At 30.3% G+C, this 25342-nt stretch overlaps 3 protein-coding genes across 3 annotated transcripts; 2 read left to right on the top strand and 1 right to left on the bottom strand.

The window, feature by feature from the left end:
• The first annotated feature begins 1971 nt into the window (after positions 1 to 1971).
• LOC145183487 (glutathione-specific gamma-glutamylcyclotransferase 1-like) lies at positions 1972 to 3367 on the top strand. The gene is made up of 2 exons (XM_080058849.2): positions 1972 to 2309; positions 2716 to 3367. Exons 1-2 carry the CDS (start codon positions 2100 to 2102, stop codon positions 3208 to 3210), a joined length of 705 nt encoding a protein of 234 aa, XP_079914975.2. The 5' UTR covers positions 1972 to 2099; the 3' UTR covers positions 3211 to 3367.
• Positions 3368 to 4980: 1613 nt separating this feature from the next.
• On the top strand, positions 4981 to 18024 carry LOC145183043 (uncharacterized). The gene is made up of 10 exons (XM_090085278.1): positions 4981 to 5105; positions 10148 to 10308; positions 10488 to 10585; positions 10837 to 11145; positions 11481 to 15129; positions 15218 to 15627; positions 15786 to 16091; positions 16173 to 16445; positions 16682 to 16984; positions 17097 to 18024. Exons 1-10 carry the CDS (start codon positions 5103 to 5105, stop codon positions 17921 to 17923), a joined length of 6339 nt encoding a protein of 2112 aa, XP_089941404.1. The 5' UTR covers positions 4981 to 5102; the 3' UTR covers positions 17924 to 18024.
• Positions 18025 to 19507: 1483 nt separating this feature from the next.
• LOC145183420 (uncharacterized) lies at positions 19508 to 22047 on the bottom strand. Its single transcript, XM_080058762.2, has one exon. The coding sequence runs from the start codon at positions 21895 to 21897 to the stop codon at positions 19594 to 19596; it is 2304 nt and encodes a 767-aa protein (XP_079914888.2). The 5' UTR covers positions 21898 to 22047; the 3' UTR covers positions 19508 to 19593.
• Positions 22048 to 25342: the final 3295 nt, after the last annotated feature.

The raw sequence follows: 25342 nt of genomic DNA, 5'->3' as shown, positions 1-25342 counted from the left end.
GAAGTAGGTAAGCTGTTTCACTAATTTTATTGTTCGATGCTTTAACAAGAAATTTAATGATAAAAAATGGATTGCTTTGACGTTGGTAAAAACATCAACTGTAAACTTTCACTACCTTATTTATTTTAACAAACAGAACTTCAAAACCGTGTGCTACGATAAAATTTTGCATTAAAAAAATAATCAAATGTTAATGGGGTTATCGCAACCTCATAAAACTTGTTCTGGCTTTATTAACTAGAAAAATTTTTATCACTATTTTATGTAACTCTGGCATTATATTTTAAAAAAATATCCTCTCCCCCTTTCTTCGTTTTTTTTAAGAAGAGTTCTCAAACAAAAACAAAATGTTTCATATATTGCTTTTCTTCTTCTACTACTTTGTCATTTAATTAAGCAAAACTGTGTTTTTCAGGGGTTTTTTTTTATATTGTGCAGCACTATTAGTATCACTACTACAAAAAGAAATAATAATAACATCAGTTTATCATCATTTTGCATAATGCGAGTACTTGAAAAGTGCAATCTGAGATGTAACTTCAGCTTCTTGCCTTTCGCAAGAACCTTTTTGGCTCGAGTATTTTACGACTTTTTTATATTATTAATAATTTTTATACTAAAAAAATGTACTCGATCTTTAATAAAATTGATTTAATATTTTAAATTATTCAAAATATTGCAAATTTTATTTATTTTGATAGCAAAAGAAAAACGCAATCTTTCGACCGAAAAGGAACTGAAAAATTGCTGAAGATATATGGCAATCTAAATTTTTTTTCAGTGGGGTGCTCAAACAAATATTAACACTAAATCTGTCGCCTAGGCATAACAATTTCTGATCATTATCTGAATCGTCTTTTGTAACTCTTTTATCTTTTTACTTTGACTAATTCGCATCTGGTTCTTTTTTACTAACTGCAACTGGTTCTTTTTAAGCTTCGTTGAAACTGTAAATGTTTGTTGTAAGATCTAAATCTGTTTTGTTGCGTAGATAGATCTTAGTCCTCCAAGTATTTTGGGAAATGTAACACAAGACAAGTCCTGAAGTATTATCTTTTTCTTTTTCTTTTTCTTTTTTTTTTTGCTTGGTTTGTTTCTCGTTGTCTGGCCGTTCTGTTCTCCCGCTGCCTTTGTTCTTCATGCTCTAACCTCCTTTTTCTTTCTTTCTTTTTAATGAAAGCTTTAGAAAATGGAGAAAATTCAGTGCTTATTGCTCTTTTTACTTTATCTGGCCGTCTTGTATATTGCAATACAAACATTTTTAAATTTTGTTTTTTCACCTTTTTTTTAAAAACCAAGCAAACGAGGTAGCACAAGAAAGCTTCTCATTTTAAATTTCTTTTTTACAACTCTTTTATTAAAAGTTTCTAAAGGGTTTGTTAAGTTTCAGATTATCAACAGAGAGAAAAAGTAAATAAAATGCAATTTGAAAGCGTGTTAACAGGATGAAATGTTTCAGAGTCAACTAAAATTGTTTGAATTCCATCAAAACATCAACTCAATGTTATGTAATCCTCAGGTTTGTCCCTGAACACAAAAACAGAAAACACAAACTGGGAAATATTAATCGAACTCACAATAAAATAGGTTTCTTATCGAAAAGTAACTTAGCACTGATAGTTTCTTAAGCATTCTAGAACTTATTTCTTATAAACTAGTTTCTTAAAGTTCCGAAAAAAATTCAGACATTATAAATATTTAAAGCATTATATTTCTTTTGAATATTTGTTAACGTTTCATGAAGGAAGTTTAACGGCAGACAAAAAGATTTATAACTCTTTGTTAACTGTCGTTTACGAACACTAAAAACAGGATGCGTTTTTTATTATTTATTGAAAACGTTTGCTCATCTGTATAATTATCTTTCAATATAGATTATCTTAATTATGAGTTTATGCGGTTCAGTGAACCAATCAGAGAACTTATATCTTTTTAGAGAATTCTTCAGCCAATGAAAAATGTTTTCAAACACTTTAAGCACTGCACCTGTGTTCGGAAAAAAAAAAGTTATGAAATCCGAGGGCTTTTTTCATCATCCTCGTTTTTTTCTATAAAAATGTGATCAACATTCAAATTTAATTAAAAGTTAAAGTGGCATCATGGCGATCGTAGAGGAGTTGCTAAAAACTCAAGGTTGCATTAACATATTTGGCTATGGCTCTTTGGTATGGAATCCAGACTTTGAATATGACACTTCTTATCTAGGCTACATAAGCGGTTACGAAAGAAGATTTTGGCAAGGTAGTACATATCACAGAGGAACGCTAGAACAACCGGGCAGAGTGCTTACAATGACAAAAGTGCATGACGTACGTATAAACTAATATATTCTAATTAGTTTGAAAAATTCTTTAAAAAAAACTTTAAAAAACTCCAATTTTTGAATAAAAGGTATAAAACATAGTTATTTTTAAAATGGCATTAAGCCCTCATAACAATTTTCGATTTTTTTAAGAAGAGAAAGTATTACAAAATGGCAAAACTTTGTAATAATTTCTCAAGAGATTACCTGCTTTGTTTCTTCTTTAAAAGATTGTCGTTAAAGATAAAATTTAAATCTACTCTTAAGCGTTGAAACTGAAAGAGCTTAATTTGCGTTTCATTTTTATTTTAATCTACTTAAATTACGTTTGATTTTCATTAGAAATTTTGAAAAAAAACAAATTAGGATTTTTATCCATAGCAATAAATAATAAACATAAATTATATTTTTAGGGTCGTTGCTGGGGAAGAGTTTTCGTCATAAATGGCGTAGATAAAATTCGCAAGGCGTTGGACTCGCTGCAAACACGCGAGCAAAAATTAGGTCATTATGATATTAGCATTGTTCCTGTTCATATACAAGATGCAAGTGACGTTTTATATTCGGTAGTGTATTACGCAACACCTCAAAATCCGTTGTTTCTCGGCGAATCTTCGTTAGAAGAAATTGCTGAAAATATCATACAATCATACGGTGCGGTCGGCCACAATATTGAATATTTGTTAAGACTGACAGATTTTATGCGCGAGAATTTGCCTGAAGAAAAGGATGACCACCTTTACGATTTAGATAAACTTGTTCGGTTTAAAATAGGTTTACACACAAAGAACGTGTTGCCGTGGCATAAACTTTTAGAATATGACAGCTTCAGAAAAAAAATCTTTAGTATAGAGGAAAAGAAATACGACGATGAAGCTTTAAAAACTATAGTTCTACGAGTATCGTAGGTTTTTTCTAAATTGATAAATTTTTTAGGTTCTATTTTCGAATTGTTTATATTCGGTTTGTCTGTTTTCTTTTTTTACTCATCGAATATATATATATATATTTTTTATATATAAATTTGTGACAACATCAGTCAAAAAGAAAAAAAAAAAACTTCCGATATATTCACCTAGCATAGTATTTTTATACAAAATTTTGTAGGGAAATGTGTACTATAAATTATGAAATTGATTCACACTAAAACTTTGGCTTAAAGAAAAGTACAATCTGTGTCGTATTTGACTTAATCAAATTGAATCATTCTCACATATTTTGAAAATTCGTTTTTACATTCTGGTGAACGTTTTTGAAAACGTGAAAATAAAATAATTACAATGAGGTAATTCGCTTAAGAAGACATTAAAAACGCAAGGAAGTATTTTTTCTGAAAGGAAAAATTTTTTCCTGGAACTCTTCCGTACCAAATTGTTTCGGTCTATAACTTTTTCCCAAATTTCGACAGCACTTAATTACAAACCCTTCACCCTCTCCTCTCCTCCATTTAATCACCTGTTTGAAAAAGTATTCTTTTGTTCAAACCTTGTTTTTTAAAGAAGTACACAACATTTTTCTTAAATTTTAAATGTTTCCTCATTAGTAACATGGGAATAGCATTTAACAGACAAAATCCTTCTTAAAGACTGAATCAAATTTTGTTATATTTTTTACCATTTTTTGATAGTAGCAACAACTCTGTGTTGCCAATAAACATAAATACAAAAACGCAATATGCAAATTTGCGTTCATTCGTCACAACCAATAAGTTTTACAATGAAAACATTACGCCTTCCAGAGGCCGAAAATGGTGATAAAAATACCCTTCTGCGATGCGGCACGGAAGTGCATGCATTTTGCTTATAATGTTTCCTTTGAAACAAATAACTGAGAAGCCACTAATGAGTCAGAAACATTTGTTGTCATTCAAACAAAAGTGAAAATGTAAAGACCAAAATTAAAGCTAAATTTTTTTTACACGAAATGTTGGATGCATTTGTAAAGTAAAAGTTTTTTTTAAAAAAGCCCTAAGAACTTAATTAAAACCATATACTTTTGAAGAGAAAATTTTTTTTAGAAGAGAATGAGATAAAAGATATTATAAACGCTTAATGATTGATATTGTAAATATAAAAATTATCACTTTTTGATGATTGAGCAACCAGACAGCACGTTGTTCGTTTGATTTGATTACCTGTTTTTATTGGTTACTACCATGGCATTATTATCCATGGTATCAGTATCCAAGAAACTAATTACTTAAAGGAAAAACTTCTTTCGTAAATTTAACCATTTGGAAATATTTCAAACGTTGCTTCTTTAACAGGTTGTCATTAAAAGTTCAAAAATAGCTTTCAAAAGTTATTGCATAATTTAAAGTTATTGCATAATTTAAAGTTAGTGCATAGTTAAAAAGAAATTTATTTTTGTGAATCGGAATTTACTTGATCATTACTTTGGTTTTATTAATGCATAACAGAAAAAAGTAAACTAAGGTATAGTGGGAATTGTTAAAAATATGAGCCGATGCACCATGATTCACCATTATTTTCGACCAATTTTGTTCGGGATGAGCCACTAATTTTAAACACTACATTTTTTTGTTTTTTTTTAAACGTAATCACTATGAACCTTCAATTGCATTTCAAGTTAAAAGCACTTTCTCTCATAGGAATTAAACAGTAATTTAGTTAAAAAAAACTTTCTAAACCCAATTGCTATAAACATAAACAGTTAGTACACACACAAAAAAAAAAAACACTATTCCCGTGGGGTTTATTCTCGTCAATTCTCTTTACTACTCAATATAAGTTTTCATACAATACTTATTTCTCTGTAAAGTAAAGACTTAAGGAGGGAAATGGTAAGCAAACTGTTTTAAATATTTTGTACTTGATATGAATCCGTGTTTTTAATGTAATACTAAAATGATCTGAACTTGTTTAATAAACACTTGTTTAATAAAAAAAAACTCATTTAATAAACAAGTTCAGATCATTTTACAATCAAGTTTAGGGAAAGAAGTTTTAGGATTGCGTCAAAAACACGGTTTGTTTCACAAACAATGTTTATGAATGATACTTGATATGTAAGTGATAAAATTGAGTTTAACTTTGTGATTGCAAAGAGATTGAATTTTTGATTACGAAAATAGGTTAAAAATTACGTTCAAAAAATAATTAATTTGAAAATTAAATATGAAAATAAGAATAAACGTCAATACAGTGTTTTATAACAAATAAGAAATAACGTTTGAAGTAAATACAGTGTTTTATAACAAAATAAAAAGTAACGTTTGAAGTAAATAGGAAAAAGAGAAAGTGAAAAGATATTATCTTAGAAAATAGTTTGCACTTTTTAAATGGCATAAGTTTTAAAAATTTGTTATTGTTTTTTTTTTATTATTATTATTATTTTGCTTCGTTGAAGTTTTAAGTCAAATTTTTTACTTATAATAATCTGTATAAGCTATGGAAAAAAAAAATATCCCTTTTTTTTTTTTCAAAGAATTAGAAATTTGGGGGAAGGAAGTTTATAAGAGTATTTTTCCACGATCGTTATAAAAATGACATTTTTTATCTTCTAGCAATCTTTCTAATGAATAATTTCTTTGATACCAAAGAATTATGTATGCTTGATATTTGTTTAAATATATATTATGTAATTATACAAAAGTTAAAAAAAAAAAAAGAAAAAAAAAAAAATAATAATTTGCTTAATTTTAACTAAAGATTTATAAAAGATTTATTTTTCTAGTTTTTGGGATCTTCAAAGTTTTTATAAGTTGGGTAGCGGAAGGCATAAAATTCCCTGACTACGGCCAAGACTGTTGATACGTCTTAAATTCTTTTCTTTCATTTTTTACCTCTCCGATCTGTCAGATCCGTCAGACGGAGAGAGAATAAAATAAATTTACAATCCTGCTTAATGAAAAAAATGGCTTAAGAAATTTATACTAACAATTTAGAGGTAATAAGTCATATTTATCTGACGTATATCATAACTTTTTTTAAATCCTTACTTTCATGTTCCTAATGATTAAATAAAAACAAAAAATGAGTTTATTTATTCACTGCGATATTTTTCTTCTCAAAATATTTTTCGCTTTGATAAAAATAAGTCTTTCATTCGGAAATGTAGCATTAGTTCTTTAATTTAAAAAAGAAATGCGCTGAACTTCAAAAATACATTTTTGTGTATTTTTTTTGTCATGACAATAATCGCAGTGTTTTCTGGTATTACAAAACCTAAAGCACTAGGTTTTAATTAATGTATTGATACACGTGTTTTGAATACTTTAGCAACCTAATACTTGCCAAGCCCAAAATAATTTATTTTAAGCTTTATGATATTTTGTCAGATTACTGAAAATAGACTTGATGATTAAAACACAATTTTATGATGGTTAGATATTGTAACTAGCTTAAGTCATTTCTGCACGAGAGCCTAGAAAAATTAGCATATTTAACACCACTCAATAAATTTCTTAAATCTGGGTTCAGCATAACTAATTGTTACTTCTTCCACATTGCTAACTTAAAAACTTTTTACCCGAAAATATTTGCTAATGCAGCCATCAGAATGAAATAAGCAATTTTAAGTAAATATTTCTTTAAATTTATTGGATGCCGTAATGAAACAAATTTTAGTTAGGAATTTGAATCATTTAAAAAAAAACTTAAAATGAACAACTACTGAGTATTTTACCGAATATTCTCTCATGCTGTCTTTGAATTGGTTCAAACCAGTATGTAATATTTGCACTTAAAAAGATGCAACCCATGAGTTTATAGTTATAAACAATAGTTCCAAAAAGTTTTTGTTATTGTCTATCAACTATGTTGTTTCCGTAGAAACCATAAACAACTGCTTCTAAGCTGTCCTGAGCCTTTTGTGAATGTTGAGCAGCTGTGAAAATTTGTAAAAACGTAAATAACGGCTTTTACTTCGGCTTCAGAAAACTCAGACAGAAAAGATTTTTAATAAATTAACAGCTTAAGAACCTTGGCAAAGAAATCCACTATCACTAGCCATCACCTATTTTTTTTCAACTGAAAAACTAGAATTTCTTCTAAATATATTTTTAACTTTCATGACCCTGAACAAAAATTTTAAAACAGAAAAATGTTTTACTGCAAATTAACAGTAAATAAAAGATAAAAAGTTGTTTTAAAAAAGCGCAGCGTTTTTTCTGTAATTCTATTCTGTTGCTAAAACTCTTGCATTGTACTTTGCATAAAAAAAATAACTTTGTATAAAAATATAATATTCTACACGACCTTGAAAAAAATTGATTTTACTTGCTTTAAATCCGAAAAAAAACTTTTCTGGTACGCAAGATAGACTTGCAGATTTTTTTTAGAATTTCTGCTTTATGCATAATTTTGCTTTATGCATAATTTCTGCATAATTTTACTGCACTCGCTGATAACTTTCCTGTAAGAAACTTCTCGTTGTGACTGCGAGGACTTTATGTTCAAACCAGTGTTATGCGAACCACAGCTCATTAACTCAAAAAAACTAAAACTTAAATAATTTTTAGTTTTTTTGAGTTAAAACTTATGTAAGTTTTAGTTTTTTTGAGTTAATGAGCTGTGGTTCGCATAACACTGGTTTGAACATAAAGTCCTCGCAGTCACAACGAGAAGTTTCTTACAGGAAAGTTATCAGCGAGTGCAGTAAAATTATGCACAATGTAGCACTAAAGTTCCTTTAGTGTTGTGACCTCAACTTCTGAATAATGATTCTCTAAAAAAGATTTTACTAGTTTTTCATTTTGATTTATTTAAACTTTATTTCATAGCTTGTCTCAGGTCTCGACTCGTTAGCGAAAAATCATAAAATACAAAAAAATGGTCACGATGCTTAAAACATTTTATTATCTTTATCTCTAGTTGTAATTGCGAAATTAAATTGAAACTGCAATTGTGCAATTGTTTTATCTTTCACACAGTTTGTGTAGGCGCTTCCAACTTTTATTTTAGCTGTCTTGCACTTTGATTTATTCCATGAGTATTATGGTGGAGTAAAAATGGTGGAGTAAAAGTTATAGACTAATGATTAAATTTCTTTCTTTTCTCAACATGTTCTTTTCCCTTCCTCACAAAATGTTAGACACTGTAAACCAACATAGGTACAAGGTCCAATAAAACTTTCTAAACAATATTACAAAAATTATGGTTTTTTTGCTAACAACTTTTCATACTTTGCAAGACGTCCTTCACAACCTCATTTAAAACGTGTTATATTGCTGTAATGTGCATGCGTATAGTGAGTATGAATCACATAAATGAAAAACCACTTGTTTTCCATTCTCTCATCCACTAACTTAACAAAACAAGCCTCATCTTTCATGATCATTAAAAAAGATAAAATAAATATTGATAGTTGTTAAAAGTTTAGAAGAAAAATGTTTTACTTTTCATTTTTAAAATTTTCTAAAAAATAATCAATATTTTTATTTACTTTTCAAAGAACCAGAAATCCAAATTTCTTGAATTTTTATTACTGTTATATCTTTGAAAATTATTTTTACATTTAAATTAATTTTAAAAATATTTTTTAGCTCGTTCTTACTAAATGTTTCGAGCGCTTAAAATTAGTATTAAGGTTATATTGATTAAACAGTACTAACATTTGGTAGCTTTTTAGCTTCAATTTATTTTCCATCTATCCTTTACGTACTCCTATAACTGTGAATTTTTTTACCTTCTGTATATTCACAGATTTTTTAATACCATTTCAGAGGTTCTCAATTGGATTGAGACTCTTCGTAACGGTATTTATAAAATGATAAATCGATAAATCTAAGTTAAATTTGAAGGAAACATCATGTGTATACCTTCAGATTTCAAGTTTATCGCTTCAGATTTTTTTTTTTTTTGTTTTTTTTGTTTTTTTTTGTTTTTTTAAGAAACTAAAGACTTTTAACTTGCAATTAATATTTTCCTCTTCCCTCTTATTATCTTTTATCTTTTTGTGTTTCTTACGCGAACAACTTTTCCTTTTAATATTTTCAATTTTAATCGGTCCGTTTTCATATAGGCAGTTGCATTATGTGCCAGTTTTCCGACGTTGAGCTGACGTTAGTGTTGATTATTATAACGCGTTGGACTTATCATTTTTCTAGGGAGATTTTAGTGTCAGGGAGGTTTGCCCAGGGAGATTTTAGTATCACTTAAAAAAGATTTGATTGAAATCGGTATTCATAAACGAAAATGAGTTTTACGATTATTGTGAAATTCTAAATTGCATATGACTACTAATGCAATAATTTGTGTATAACAGTATATCGATTGTAAATGGACAAATGTATTACAAAGGTATTTTTATGCATGCTTACCTTTCTTTATTATCATCATCCTTTTCATTTATGTTTACTTTTCTTTTTAATTATTATCATTATTAGTTAGGTTTAACTTTCTTTGCTTGTTTCGCCGTTTATCGTTTTGTTGTTTCTCATTTTATCGTTTAAAATTTGTTTGATTTATAATTTTTTGTTTTACTGTTGCGCGTTTACCTAAACTTTTATAAGAGGAGAGGTTGGGTAAAAGGTTGGATCGTGTAAATATACTTATAAGAGGAAAGGTTGGGTAAAAGGAGGGATCGTGTAAATATATTTTCTTTTTATGTGAAAAAAAAAGGAAAAAACGTTAATTTTTTAAGGTATAATATTACGCTATCATACCTGGTATTTATAGCTTAGCATCAGTTAAGATAAAGCTAAATATCAAAAAATATATAATTAATGCTTCAGATATTTTTGACACAGTTCACTGTCAAAATGGTAATCAATATTTATGAGGATTTAATCCACTGCGGTCTTCAGGTTTACTGTCGTTCAAAGTTTCTCGTGAACTATTTTTGATTTTACCTGATTCTTTTTAAAAGTGTTTTTCTTTTTAGGATTTACCGGAGGCTTTTTTCATGGCTTCCCTTCTTGCTATGGTTTTATCATCATCTGAAATTATTGAAAACTTTAAACACAGTCTTGATATGTCCAGTCTTGAATTGATTGATAACTTTTATAACGCACACAGTCTACATCGCGATATGCAACCATCTATGTAAGAATTTGAGTACTAAGGGTCTATTATATAGCTTTAGTTTGTTAATTTCTGTAAGTAATCACTAGACTAAAAAAACTTTACTTGAATCAAATAATTTGATCACTTTCGTTTTAAATACATTTTTTTGACTTATTTCAAATAGTTATCTGTACAAATAATCTTTAACTAAATTTCAGTGATGCAGAGCACACCTATCAGCATCATGTTCGTAAACGACGATCAAATTTAAATTTGTACACTATTAAAACTGCTCAACAGGCCGGAAATAGAGAAGGTTTTTTGGTTCTTTTGTTTGACAAAAAAGTTTAACTTTATTTTCACGAGGGTATTTTGATTACTTATATTTATTTTCGAGGAGGTGAAATTTAACATTTATACAATCTTTCTTTTTGTTTAACATCTATACAATCTTTCTTTATGTTTTTAATCAAGCATTTCCAAGTACAATGAGTATATCGATATAACAGTCATAATCTTTTGTCTTGTTTCAGTAGTAAAAGACTTTATCTTTTAAATTTTTTTCAGAGTTGGATGTTAAATCTTCAATACCGTTTCCTAAAGTCCCTTTCATGTCTGAACCTGCAGATATTGTACCAATTGAAATAGAAACAGAGAATACAGTGTACGCTCCAGAAAGATCCATATTTTTTGCAATTGCAAACTATCGAAGTATAAATGGTTCTTATCTCTCAAATGTGATAATATGGCGTTATAATGATTCCACTGATGAGTTTGTCATTCACCAGGTTTTAGAAGAATATGCTCCTTATGAGATAGAATCCTTTAAAGCAAGCATTACTCCAGCTCAACACAAACATTTCTTAGCTGTGGCAGGTAGGGTAGTACCATACATTTATTATAGAAATTTACATTTGTAGATACCCTAACCTCTTTTATCCAAATGTGCGGTGCGTATTCCTTCATTTTGTTACACTCCAACTTCTATGAGCATGAGAACTTAGCCTATAGCATCCGATCTCCCCGATTATGACCTTAAAAAGGTTATTGAGGTTGATTTCTATAAACATTGATTATATAAAAAATATCCTTTCGTTTAATTATTCCAGCAGGCACCATTGTAAGTATATATAAATAAATCTGACTTTCTGGCTTTAGTACTATTCATCTTATTTATTTTTATCTTTATTATCAATTTTTATTGCATAAAGGATATGTTGAAGAAAATGATGGCACGCATCCAACTAAAGTATCGGTTTACGAAATTGGCCCTTCACCTTTATTCTTGTTTATCAAAATTCAAGAATTTCCAGACCAGAATATACGCGCTATAAAATATGTGGAAGTTCAACAGACTACTTACCTCATGCTAGGATCTTACTTTATAACCACACCTAATGGAAAGCAATATAATTCTGCAAGCCAAGTGATTGTGAAACGCTATGACCCTATCTCGAACTTTTTTCACTACTATTCAAGTTTACCAGGATCAGGAGTTGTGGATCTCGAGTCTTACACCTTTAATCTAAAAACCTATATAACAGTGACAAATTACCGTGATAACATCGGAAACTTAGACATTTTTTCTTTCATTTATATCTATAATGACAAAACGAAGTCGTTTGATATAATGCAGTATCTTCCAACACATGGCGCACGAGATATGAAACACTTTTTGTTAAGTAATGAAGATTATTTAGTGGTAGCAAATGAAGCGATGGGGACTGTTTATAACAAATCTTTAGGTGTCTACTCCGATATTTATAAGTTCATCAATGGAAAGTATTATCTCATTCAATCAGTAGAAACATTTGGAGCAAAAAAATGGCAAAGCTTGGCAGTGCCAAATTGCATGCAAGATATTTTACTTTTTTATGCAGACCAAAGAGATAATGTAGACCAAGTTGGCTTGTATACGTTTTCACACGTGAAGGAAAGTTTTAAAATTGCTCCATTTTCAATTTATCACTTGAGCGATGTTGGATCGAATTTCCGACCCAATCCTTTGTCTTTAGCAACATTTTCCAAGCAGGTTTTTACCACTGAAGAATCATACTTGTTTTTGATGATTGGAGCGAATGATACAAGTAAAGGAAGTTCTGTTTATAAAATTACTTATGAAGTCTTCTTTACAGATAGTCCAATTGACTTATTTACTAGGGAAGTTAACGCTAAATTAATTCAGCTAAATAACACTTTGGAGGAAGTTAAAAAAATGCTTTCCAATGCTGAAGATGCATTAAATGATGCAGTGAAAACAAATGAAGATGAAGTAATAACTGGTACGAAGAACTTTTTCAATACAGTATTTATTAACAATGGGAATGTCAGTAAACTAATAATAACAAACGGAAGTATTCTGCATATTTTTGATAATGAAACGGATATAGCAGACCCATCAGGTTTTTCTCATGTTATTGTGGATGAACTATATTCAAATTTCAGCCAACTAAACCAAACTGTTAACAATATTTTGGACCATCAAGATAAGTTCATGACTTTAGATCAACTGCAAAATATAACAGCAAACATGACGTTCAACGAATTATTAGTTGAGAGCATGGATATTGAAGCCGACTCTAACTTAAATGCAATAAATGAAATTGAGTTCACGTCTTTGATAAATGATTTAGTAACTGACACGGAGCCTTCTATTATATTTGGGAAGAAAACTTTCAACTGCAAAGTTACTGCAGCTGAAATCCAACTCGGATCTTTAAATGGACTTTTTATTGAAAAAGATCTTGTTATTAACAACACTAAGCAAAGCATTACTGCTGCCAAGACATTTAAACAAAAAACTATTGTGCGTAACAACATGAACACTGGATTTATAAATAGTCTCAATTTAACAGAAGAAGTATTGCTCTCAGATCGGCCAGGAGTTATCCTAGGTGAAAATATATTCAACGCACCTTTTAGTGCAGGTAATATCTTCATTAACAGCAGTATAAATGATCTTCAAATTTCAGATGTTTTTTCAGATACTTTTACTAAATCAACAGATCAAGTTATAACAGGTTTCAAACAGTTTGATAGCATTTTCAGTGATGATTCAATAAATGTTGCGGTTAATGTAAACAATTACAATCTTCAAGAGCTCCGAGAAAAAATTGGGTTTAAAGAAAATTTAACAACTATTTACGGAAACAAGATTTTTAATTCAACGGTTCAAATTGAAACAGATTTGAATGTAGACGGGTTAGTAAATGGGGTTGATCCTTCAAATTACGTCAAACTTTCAGAAGATCGAAACATAACTGCCCTAAAGTTATTCGAAGGTGATTTAACATTAAAAAAAGACTTAGCTGTTTCAGGAAAGATAGATGGCATGGATTTAAATGAATTAGTGACATTAGATAGCGATCAAGAGATTTTTGGATCAAAAACATTTGCAGAGTCTCTTCGCGTTTCCGGAAACTTCACTGTTGGAGAAAATTTTACAATAAACGACGTTGATATATCACAACTTGTTGACGCAGCTGTTCATGTGAATAATGAAGAGAATATTGATGACCTCTCTTTAGATGAAGTTGTAATTTACAATTCCACAATCCAAGGCATGATAAATAATGATAATTTTTCTTCCCTGAATCAGCTCTATTCTGAAGTTTTACATTTCAATGGGGATCAAATAGTTACTGGAAGAAAGCAAATTGACCAATTATACGTAGCATCTAACTTTTACACTACTCAGCTCAATAGTTACAATTTCCCAAGTGACTTTGCGCGCTTAAATACCGACCAAATTTTTCAAGGTCAAGCAGTATTTGAAGATAATGTGGTGTTTAAAGAAAACATTGATCTTAAAGGTACAATAAACGACATAGAAGTTAGACGGTTGAAAGAAGATGTAATTACTCTGTACGGAAACGAGACTGTTGGTGGAAAGAAAGAGTTTACACAGAAAGTACGCGTAGACGGAGATATAGTTGTAGACGGATTGGTCAACGGAATCGATCTTAATACAAATGCTATGCTGTTAAACGGAAACCAGCAAGTTTCGACCACAAAACAATTTATGTCCATTTCATATGAGGACCTACTGGTAACAGTTAAAAGCGACCTAGATGTCTCCTCAACGATTGATGAAATTGATTTGTCTGATTTGAATTTTGCTGGAATGATGATTTCGAAAAATGAAACCATTACAGGCAGCATTTGTTTTCAGCAACCAAATTACAATACATCAACTCATTATATCAATAATATTGACTTGCATGCGCTTAAGGATGATATTGTGACTTTAAATACAGATCAAATGATTTCATCAAATAAAATATTTGAGATCATTCAAATAAATAAAGATTTAATTACAGCCTCTACAATTGACGAAATTGACATCTCCGAACTAGAAGCAAACACTTTCTATGAAAATCAAACTATTACTGTTGAAGGCGAGTTAAAGCTTTCATCAAACTTGATAATTCATAAAGATTTATTGGTTACTGGAAATCTGCTGAGTGGAGAGAATATTGTAAGTTTCGACAACTTTGTTTCAAAATCCGACAATCTACAACTAGAAAATCTAACGGTTTCAGGTAACGTTCAAGGAAATCGTTTCAACATTTCAAACATTAACGGATTGGACATGCAAAAAGATATTGTTTACAGAACAAAGCAGCAGACTATTGACGGTTTTAAAACATTTTTCTCGGCGTCTTTTGGTGAAATTATTGTTAATGGTACCATCAACGATGTTGATGTTACACGTTTACATGAGCAAGCAGTTTTCAAAAGCAAAGATCAGGTAATAAAAGGGAATAAAGTGTTCTTAGAAAATTTGCTTGGGACAGATATTGATTCCACATATGTAAATGGATTTAACATTACCAATTTAGGACTTGTAAGAATTGAGGGGTAAGTTTTTATTTGCAATAGTGGTTTGTAAGAAAATATATATTTTCTTGAAATATATTGTTAATGAAATGTTGTTTTATTTTTTTAGCTTGGATTATCAGAGAATTACAGCTACAAAGACCTTCCATGATTTTATAAGCTTAAACAATGTTACTTCGGTAATGCAGGCAAATGGCGTAAATCTTAAAGAATTTTCCAAAATTCTTGTTCAGTCAAACAAGGAACAAACTGTTGAAGGAGAAATAATTTTTCATAGTGGATTCACTGTATCAAATGATATACAGGTAGATGGTGACTTGATTGCAACTGGTCTTATAAATGGGGTAAATATTTCAAACTTGAATGAGACAACTTTGAAAAGCCGTGGGAATCAAGTGATTAACACAAAAACTTTCACAGGTCTTTTATCAGTAGATAATTTGACTGTTTATGAGAACATCAATGGACTTAACTTACCAGATGATTTATTGACAAAAACTACAGAACAAATTGTATTTGGTAAGTTGGCTGTATTTGATTTCAAGTTCTATTGCTAGTTAATCTTCAATTGTGAATACTGCTGCTTCATGTTTTATTTTTATTTGTTAACTTTTATCGTTTTTTGTTTTTTTTGTTTTGTTTTTTTTTCAAATATAATTTTTTTTATTTCCATTTAGGTCAAAAACGATTCCAATCATCACTAAAAACGACCAGCGATGTTAAAGTGGGGAAGTTAATCAATAATGTTAACATCAGTGATTTGGCTTCATCCTCGTTGCTTAAGTCTTCCGAGTTAATTCAAAAGATTCATGGAGAAAAGTCATTTTTAAAAAACATTACAATGCAACTTGTTGTTTCTGATGGAAAAGTCGACGGATTAACGATAAACAACGACACATTTGTTACTTTGCACACAGACCAAGAAGTTGTTGGAGACAAAACATTTGTCGAAAATTTGGTTTGCAAAAACATTAAAGTTGAGGGTAAGTTTGTAAATTTGAATCCTTTTTTTGAACTTTTATTTAATAAAACACTCATAACATTATCACTAAATTTGCATTCAGGTAAAATTGTTGGTATCGATTTGAACATTTTTAACAAATCGCGCGTAACAAAAAATGGTAATCAAACAATTGATAGTGATGTAATTTTCATCAACGACGTCTACGTTTATAGTAATACGACATTGAGCGGTTTAGTTAATGGAATCGATCTCTCCGAAATTTTAATGGAAAGCCCAAATATAACGGTTAATGTTAGCAGCCTTGAAGTTCAGTTAAATACAACATTAAATAAACAATGTAGTTCACTTACTTTTACAAAAGCATCACTAGAAGGTTGTTTTTTTTTATTTTTATTTTTAATCTTTCATGTTATTATATTTCAAGTTCAGTTAAATACAACATTAAACAAACAATGCAGTTCACTTACTTTTACAAAAGCATCACTAGAGGGTTGTTGTTTTTTTTTATTATTATTAATTTTTTCATGTTATTACTTTTTTTTTTATTTATCACTACTTGCTGGTGTTGTTAAGAGATGGAAAAAAAGTTTTTTTTTAATATACTTTCAGTCGGTACGAGCCAGTTAGACTTCTTTACATTAGAACAAAATTTACCACACAAAAGAGTTCAACATGTCGAATATTTTTATATCGGAGATGATGAATTTATAGCAGTATCCGTTCCATCAGATGATCTTAATAATCGATGCACTGATTCCCTGATAATGAAATATAACTCTTCCCTTGCAAAATTTGTTGACTATCAAATGATTCCAACTGCTGATGTTAGAAAAATGATATTTTTCACGACCGTATGGAACGCCTCTTTTCTTTTCGTTCTTAACTATGATGAAAATTGTCCGAAGATAAAAGGTGATGATTTTAATATAGTTTTAAAAATTACATACCAGTTATTATCTATTATTACTTCGGTTTTGAAAAATCTTTGTTTTTCGTCTTAAAAAATTTTTTTTTTCTTAACCAGGTCCTTCACAACTTTATAAATGGAATGCAACCAGCTTAAACTTTGAAATTGAAATTGTCATAGCAACAACAGGAGCGACGGATGCTTCTTTGCAGAATCAAATGAGTCTTATTTACATTTTTATAAGTAACTTACAAGGTGGCTTACAGTTAGTGGTAGTAAACGCTTTTCAAACATCATTTTATCAGATTAACCAATTACCTTCAAGAGCAATACACGCATTCATTTCTCCAATAGGTTACTCTATTGCTATCGCTACACGTTCAGACAACATTTCATCTCATGGTTGGGTTAGTATTGCTTTAGTATCTGGAGTAAATATATCCTTACATCAACAACTTGCTTCTCGTGGTATAAGCTATATAACATCTTTTTGGCAAAAAAAAGTTTTGTATTTAGTGGTAGTTAACGACCATGATTATACTATAGGCAGCAAATCAACTTTTAAAGTAGGAGTCGATGTTTACGCTTGGTACGCTGCATCAAGCAAATTTGAATGGTTTCAGACAATCCCAACCACAAGAGCTATTGATGCATCTATTTACCAGTTTGGGTCAATTGTTAACATGATTATTGTTCACTTTGATACTTCCGTTTCTCTATTTAAGTTTAGCTATGAGTTCGGGTTTGAAATGATTGACAGGTTTGCCTTAAATGGAGTGCGTAGTGTTACAACATTCAAGAATCTAAAAGGAAGTCAATACGTAGTTTTTGCTTCAATTTATAAATCAACAATCTCGGATTCCATTATGACACCAGTTCTTCTAGCAAATATGCAAGGCATTGATCGTAGAGTTGCTCAAAAGAGTCCTCAATGTTTTTTATAAATATTTAAAGAAAATGTCAATAAGCTGTTGCTTATGAAAATTTATTTTAAAAAAATTGTATTTATTTTAAAAATGTTCTCGGAAATATAACACAACAATTACATGAGAATATTTTTGCTGCAATTATGTTTATCTAAAATGCTCCTTGTGTCATCTCAACCTGTTGCAGCAGTCTTTTCTATACACTGCAAGTTTTGTTTTTTCATTACTCATTTATTGAAGTATTGTTTTGAGTTTAATCCTTGGTTTGTTTCTTGGTCAAACTTCTTTTGTGGATTACGTAATTACTCAAAATATTTTATCGCTATAAACTTGGGTAGATTCCACCAAATCATTTAATTTTTAAATCCAATTCATTTAAGTTCATCAGTTCACAAAGTTGCTGGAAGCTATTACAACTAAACTGGAAGCTAATAACAATTTAATTCGAATATCAATTGATAACTGTCTACAGAACTCAGCAGAATTACTAAATGATATTTTTACGGGTGTTACAAATTGGTTGCAACTTTATTTTTGGTTCTGATAAGTTGAAGACAACATGTACTCAGTTCGGTCCTGAGTAGATTTAATAAAGCTCTAGAACACTAATAACACTAGAACACTACTCACCTTAGAAGAGAAATAATAAGAAATAGCTCCTAATGTTGATTTAGCCGAAAATTTTCTGCCTTTTTGTAGAGATTTCATTTATGCTCTATTTGAAGATGATATAGTTGCACTTTTTCATTTGTCGTTAATTTTTTTTTGAAACTTAAATGCTTCATCAGAGAATCATAATTTCCTCTCTTTCTCTTTCTTTTTTTTTTTTTTTTTCGGTTTTTGATTATCAAAAGCCATTGTTAATAAATCACACTCAGAAAGAAATCCTCTAAATTTCCGGAGAAAATATTTTTTAAAGGTTATTTTTCATCTACGGAAATTTTCCAGAAAAATGAAAAACTAGCAACAAATAATGCATCCGTAATATATATTTTTTGAAAAAATTGTTGTTTGCTGAGTATAAATTTTTTTATCAGTATCAATATTTGGTTCCACAAGGTCAAACAAACAGAGAAACCCAAACATAACTGTTTTTAAAGTACTTTGGTCCCAGTCAGTCTATTAGTGTTCAAATACGAATCGCTTCTTGTGTTTTGTAATAAACACTTTTATTTTTGAGGACCAATCTTTTTTATTTTTACTACTATTTAGACAATCACTTAAATTCCCATCGTTTAAAATAGTATTAGAAATATTTTTATAATTCACACTTTGAAGAAGATTTCATAACCTCACGGTTGTTTTGCAGAAAAAAGTTTTACAGAGGAATAAAAGTTAATGAAGGAGATAAAAAATAATAATTAGGAGATAAGATAAGTAATCTATGCCTAAAAAGTGATTTTTTCAACTTTTAACAACCAATTTCTGCAAAATTTTGTAAAATTTCATAAAATTTTAAAATTTTCTAAGTTTCAGTAAACAGAATCTTAACTTTCTACTGAAGTTTTTTTTAACTTTACTTTTGAGGTTTACTAGCGTATTCTATAATAAACTTTTAAACTTTGGGATTAAAGTTATATTTACATTACGAAAAAAACACAGTTTGAATACAAAACTATATTTTTACATATTTACACCTATAAAAATCAAAAATGATTAGTTTAAAGTTTTTCAGAATAAATTTAATTTTACCAGCATCCAGAATCATACCCAGGATCATTGTCGTTTGAACATTTTGACTTATGAATAGAATCTAATGTGAGTGCTAAAATTTTAAAGTTTTTATCTAAAGACCAAACTCTCAACATGTGTGCTCCTTTGCTTAAATGTACTGCAGGATTTATTTCTATTATTTTTCCTGAAGCGTGATCTTCTATTTGAAGAGGAACAAATGGTCTATCGTCTAATCTTGCAACAGTTTTTAAAGGCTTTGAAAATGAAGCTAACATTCCGATTTTTCTATAACTATCTTCTGGAGGATCATCTGGAATTGTAAAGCGCATTATCGTTGGTATTATAGCGTTTGAAAAGTTTGAAATCTGTGATCTATGTATAGCTTCATCTTTCGAATCAGGCGATATGAATATAACTGGTAAGTCGTTGCTATCTCCACTTATAACTGCATTGATAGTTTTCAGGGTGGTAAAACACAAAGGCCGAAAAACCTGTGAAAATATAGCTGTGGGCAAAGAAAACGAATTAGTTACCGGTTTAGGATCACGCAAAAAGCTCAAAAACTCATCTCTTATGTAATCTATCAGAATGTACGCCATTTGCGCATGTCCTATAATACTCGGGTGAATTTTATCTCTTGAAAACAAATACGAAAATGAGAAACCTTCTTCGTCATCGGTAAGATATGGGCAAACAGATTTACTCCAACTTAATGCCGTACAGTCGTAATGGTTGGCTAAACGAGTTTCACTCTCTTCGTCCAGCTCTTTGCAATAAGCACTGTGGTTCATGTTGTTTCCTCGGAAGAAGTTAAGGATAATCAGATCCGGGTGAGATCGAAAACTTAAAGTGTTCCTCAAAAGCCGCTCTAAAGATATTGCATCTAAAGGTTTTATTTTTCCATGTGGTTTATAATCACTTCCAGAGAGCTCCCATAGAACAAGGTTGGTATCCCCATTATCAGGTAAATGACTTTTTAGACACCGAGAAAAGTAATCTCGACCTACTCCAGTTAAAGAAACATCTTTGTAAAGCATGGAGGAGTTTGTGCTAGGTGTTATTGTTTTTTGCCACCAGTCTATTAATGCATTAGGGTAAAGCCACTTTTGACTAGCTGGATCACTTGCAAAAGCTCGAGTGACTGCACTCGTTATAAGCGCTACATGGATTTCTTTACCAGATAGCGCTTTTTCAAAAATATGTCGCAATCTTTTTCCCGTACTAACACTTATTTTTGCACGATTAATTAGGCCTTGGTCGAGCATTAGATCAGCTGGACTTTTAATGTAGTCTTTGTAAACCCATGAACTTAAAACGTCTTTTTGCAAAATGTCCACTAAATGAATGGACGGATCATTCAATTCAGCCTCCGTTTGTGGGGTAATTTCGGTTATATTCTTTGGGCTACTAACTAAAACATTTCCATAGTCTTGGGAAACAAAATTGATTAATGATGGTTGTACAGTTGTTTTAACAATAAGTGGTACTGGAGTTGTACTCAAAGGTGGAACTAATAAGCTAGAAGCTAGCTCGTATGTAGGAACAGTTTTTGTTACGTCATTAGTAGTTTCATTTTGCTTTGGTACCTCATCCTTATTTTCATTCTTTTCTATGGAGTCTTTTGCAGAGCTATCTTCAGCCTCTAATTTCATCGGGTTGCTCAAGGAATCTAGGTTATGTAGCTGAATCATTGCAGAGTTTGTATGCTGCATGTTTCTTAATTTTAAAATGTTTTTGGCCCTTGCAACTTTTTGCTTTATTATATCATCGGTTAGTGTACCACGCCGGCTATCAGTAGATGATATTTCTTCAATAAGAGGTTGATTGCTTATTGCATTTTCTAAAAAATTTTTTTTAACCCCTCTTTCTTGAACAAATCGAACATTTTCATTTTTCAGTTCATGAACTTTGGACCGCGTACCTTTGGTTGATTTTGGTTGGTGGAACTGCAGAAAGTTATTTGCTTTTGATTGGTAGAAACGTGAAAAATTAGATATCTTTAAACCCCTTTCTTCAGTAACATTTTGACTTTGAAACTTTTGGAAGTTTGCTTTATTCGCTTTACCAACAGTTTTATTTTGTAAAAAAGATGGTTCCTTAGTTAAAAGTTCTTTTCTCTGTGACGTTTCACCTTTTAAACTCGTCAACAAGTTTTCTACAAAAGATTTGTTCACTAGAGTTGTGGCAGAATGCGAATTTTTTAATTTTGTCTCTAAAGCATCTTCTTCCAGTTCGTTGCTATAAGGCAGTATAATTATTTGAGCTGTTATGTGAAAAGCCAGCAGCCCGCTGATGATTATTTTTTCAAAGAAATGCATTTCCGTAAGGGAATACTCATAACGTTACTAAAATCAAAAACAAAAGTTGCAGAGCTGATAACAGCTGCCAAAAACTTTGATCCCTCCTCCATAAAAGTAACATTTTTCTTTGTGCTGCCGATCTGGTACTAATTAACAAAGTTCAACAGAAAATCTGGTTTGTTTGTTTATGCTTCAATGATTTTATTTACAAGTGTCTCGCTTGATCACGTTTAGTTACTTTAAATTTAGCTTTTCAAAGCCTTAGAGTTCCTTTCAAAAAAATTCAAAAAAAAATTTACGCTAAATAAAAATTAAAAGCTTATCATAAAGTAGTTACCATAGATTCTAAGATAAATCTTAGAAATGCGATGTATGAAAATTTCGTTAATGCGGTTCTAAAATAATATTTAAAAAACACGATTTGAAGCATGTGAAAGTGAAATTGAAAGCTCAAGAGAGAAAATGGCGGAAATTTGGTGTTTTATCAAAACACCAAATAAAAAGTCTCGCAATAAATATAAAAGCTTTGCAATAAACTTTGTGTAACTCGAAGTATTACAAAATCATTTAGATGATAAGTGACTGTGAAAGAAAAAAAAAAGATTTCCTTCATCATCGAAAAATCGAGTATTGTCGAAAGATACCTTAAGTAAACGAACTTTAATTAAACAAATAACCGTTTGTAAATCAGTTGCGAACCATTTGAGAAAGAAAAACGGTAAAAGATAAAGAAAGTAAAAAAAGACTGTAAAGAGCAGTTGTAATCTGAATAAAAGACTGCGCATTTTATTTATAGGTAATTCATGAGATGTCAGTGTGTATTTGCGTAAAGAGAGGGGGAAGGTGCACTGGTGGCAACTAATTTTGTTAGAGGCCAGCTTGATATATTGAGAAGAGTATGGATTATCTATGTACTAGTAAAAGGGGGGGGGGGGGGAGAGGAAGGGGGAGGGGAGGGAGAGGGAGAGGGAGAGGGAGAGGGAGAGAAATGGATTTTCCTAAAGGTAGGGAGGAGGGGGATGTTATTTACCTTGAAAATGTATTCCTAACGTTTTTTACATATTTTTTTACTTTTAATGCTTAACAACTTACTTATACTTTTTTATTTTGAGCTATAAACATATTTCACACAAACAGCAATATACACATTTGGACGCGCTGAAAGTTCGGCTATTTATCGGAACATTCGGCGCGTTCCTGGAGTTCAGGGTTGTTTTTTTGCCAATCCACATTATGCAACCATAGCAACGTCTTTATTTTCCTTTATTTCTTTACCCCATAAAAAGACCAGTTAATTAATAGTAGAAAAAACAACTTACAAATCTGCTTCATATTATAATAAAATATGTGTTTGTGGTTGCTATAGTGTTGCTAAGATAAACAGTAATTCTAAATAGTTTTAATCAAATCTCCAGAAATAAACCTTGAAACATAAATCAATCAAAACTCTTTAGATTATCTGTCGAAATCATTAAGTTTCGAAACTTTGGTTGAATCAAACGTCTTAAACTTTCACTTCACCAAAAAATTTCAAAACAAAGTTTGAAATTCCAAAAGTTCGGCAGCCAGATTGTTCGAAGTTTTGCTAAAACTCATGACCGAACGTTCGGGTTCGTTGCTAGGCAAAAAAACAGGATCGGTATATCTCTGCTAAACACTTTTACAACTATAGTATTTAATTAGAGGCTAACTTGTAAACTTCAAAAAGTTGCAGGTAAAAATTACAGGTAATTAATGTTAAAAAATGAGTAGGCTCCCAAATAGCAAACATAAAATATTCAGATAATATTAAATAAGTTCGAAAACTTTTCGTTAGAAGCAATTTTACGAAAAGAGGACTTTTTTTTACCTAAATTTAGTTAAACGGTCGATTGATAAATCAAAAATTAAAATGATAATAGTTTGCATATTTACAACCATTAAAATTCAATATTTTTCATACTTTTCTGCTGGCATTTGTCCCACCTGCATCTACTTCTGAATATATGAACATTGTTATTTGAATTGCTCCAACATGTTAAAAAAAACCCACTTAATCTAAATATAAAACTGATCATTTGCACCAACTTTACAAATGAGGGTGAAGAAAAGATTTTGCTTTTGTATAAAAACTTAAAATATGTGTAAAATAAATATGAAGACTCCACGGGAAGAAACGGCAGGGTCACATTTGAAAAGTTTCGACTTTTTACACTTTCTAGCTTTACTAACCATAATAGCATATTTTGTATTTGAATTCAAATCAAATAAACGATTTGATGCATATTTAAAGTTTTTCTAAATTTTCCTAAAACTTCGAAACTTATAAAGGTTTAAAAGTTTAATAATGATTTATCTCAAAATGAAAAAATGTGACCCTGCCGTTTCTTCCCGTGGAGTCTTCATGTTGAATATGTAAATCTGTAAAATATGTCAACCTAAAATATGTTAACCCCCTGAATCTAACCATAAACTGTCTTTACAAATGAGGGTAAGGAGAAGATTCTGTTTTCGTATAGAAAAAACTTGTTGTTTGTGTTGAAAAATGTTTTTTGTATTTTAATAGGTTTAACCTTCAAAACCTCCCCCCCCCCCCCCCGGGGAAAACTGAGTTGCCTGGGAGGAAAACACTTTTATTAATCTTTTTATTTTCTTAATATTTCAAATTCTTGGCCGGCCGATTCGGTACTAAGAATTTTTGACCGTGTCTGGAAACATGAACTGAAGGTTCAGTTTTATACGATTCGTATACCATATGTGGTTTATGAATAAATCTTTCAAAATAAATTTTATTTAGTTATATTTTTTTAAAAAATAATTAGAGATTCGTATCGATTATGCAGATTCGAATTCGGGTTTTGGTGTGGATTCGGTTTGGTTGCGAATATTATATTCGAAACGAAACCGAAATAAATTAAAGTTTTCATTACGTCGTTGCTAACTACTAATAATTTTTTTGTCTTCTTAAAAAAGAAAAAAAAGAATCAAATCCTTTTATGGATTTGGGGATCGTAAGATTCTGGTATGGATTTGGGTTTTGGAATTCGGTTCACATGGATTTGGGTCTCTGGATCTGTAGGCCTTTACTTGTCCATGTAGGACGAATCCAAAACCTGAATGAAGTATTGGATTTCAGGTTTTCGGAAATGTGAGAATTTGCTGATCGCTATTTCAAACATACGCATCTCAATAGTTTTAAACATAACTTTAAATAGACGTTTACCCAATTTTCAAATATTTAGTTGACTTTTAACGAGACACAAACCAATTGGAGTGCCAAAAAAAAAAAAAAAAGCCTCGCTTATTCAATCATTTAAATAAATTCAAAGTTGTATTTGTATATCAGTTTCCTTCTCTAAAGTAGACTTTCGATTTTTTTTTTTTCGGTTTTTAACGAAACGTAAAGAATGGTAAAGAAACTTCTATATCAGTCTTTTGAAATAAATGAAATTAATCTTTACATAGAGATATACAAAGCTGCAAG

This window comes from Hydra viridissima, unplaced genomic scaffold (assembly GCF_058129835.1).
Source record: "Hydra viridissima isolate aposymbiotic clone 2 unplaced genomic scaffold, HvirCarnegie_v1 scaffold_4, whole genome shotgun sequence".
Lineage (NCBI taxonomy): Eukaryota > Metazoa > Cnidaria > Hydrozoa > Anthoathecata > Hydridae > Hydra > Hydra viridissima.
This window is presented reverse-complemented; position numbering and strand designations above follow the sequence as displayed.

Coding starts and splice junctions, on each gene's coding strand:
- LOC145183487 (XM_080058849.2), top strand. CDS start 2,100: ATGGCGATCGTAGAGGAGTTGCTAAAAACTCAAGGTTGCATTAACATA. Junction 2,310..2,715: donor CAATGACAAAAGTGCATGAC/GTACGTATAAAC, acceptor TTATATTTTTAG/GGTCGTTGCTGGGGAAGAGT.
- LOC145183043 (XM_090085278.1), top strand. Junction 15,130..15,217: donor GGACTTGTAAGAATTGAGGG/GTAAGTTTTTAT, acceptor TTATTTTTTTAG/CTTGGATTATCAGAGAATTA. Junction 16,446..16,681: donor TACAAAAGCATCACTAGAAG/GTTGTTTTTTTT, acceptor ATATACTTTCAG/TCGGTACGAGCCAGTTAGAC.
- LOC145183420 (XM_080058762.2), bottom strand. CDS start 21,897: ATGCATTTCTTTGAAAAAATAATCATCAGCGGGCTGCTGGCTTTTCAC.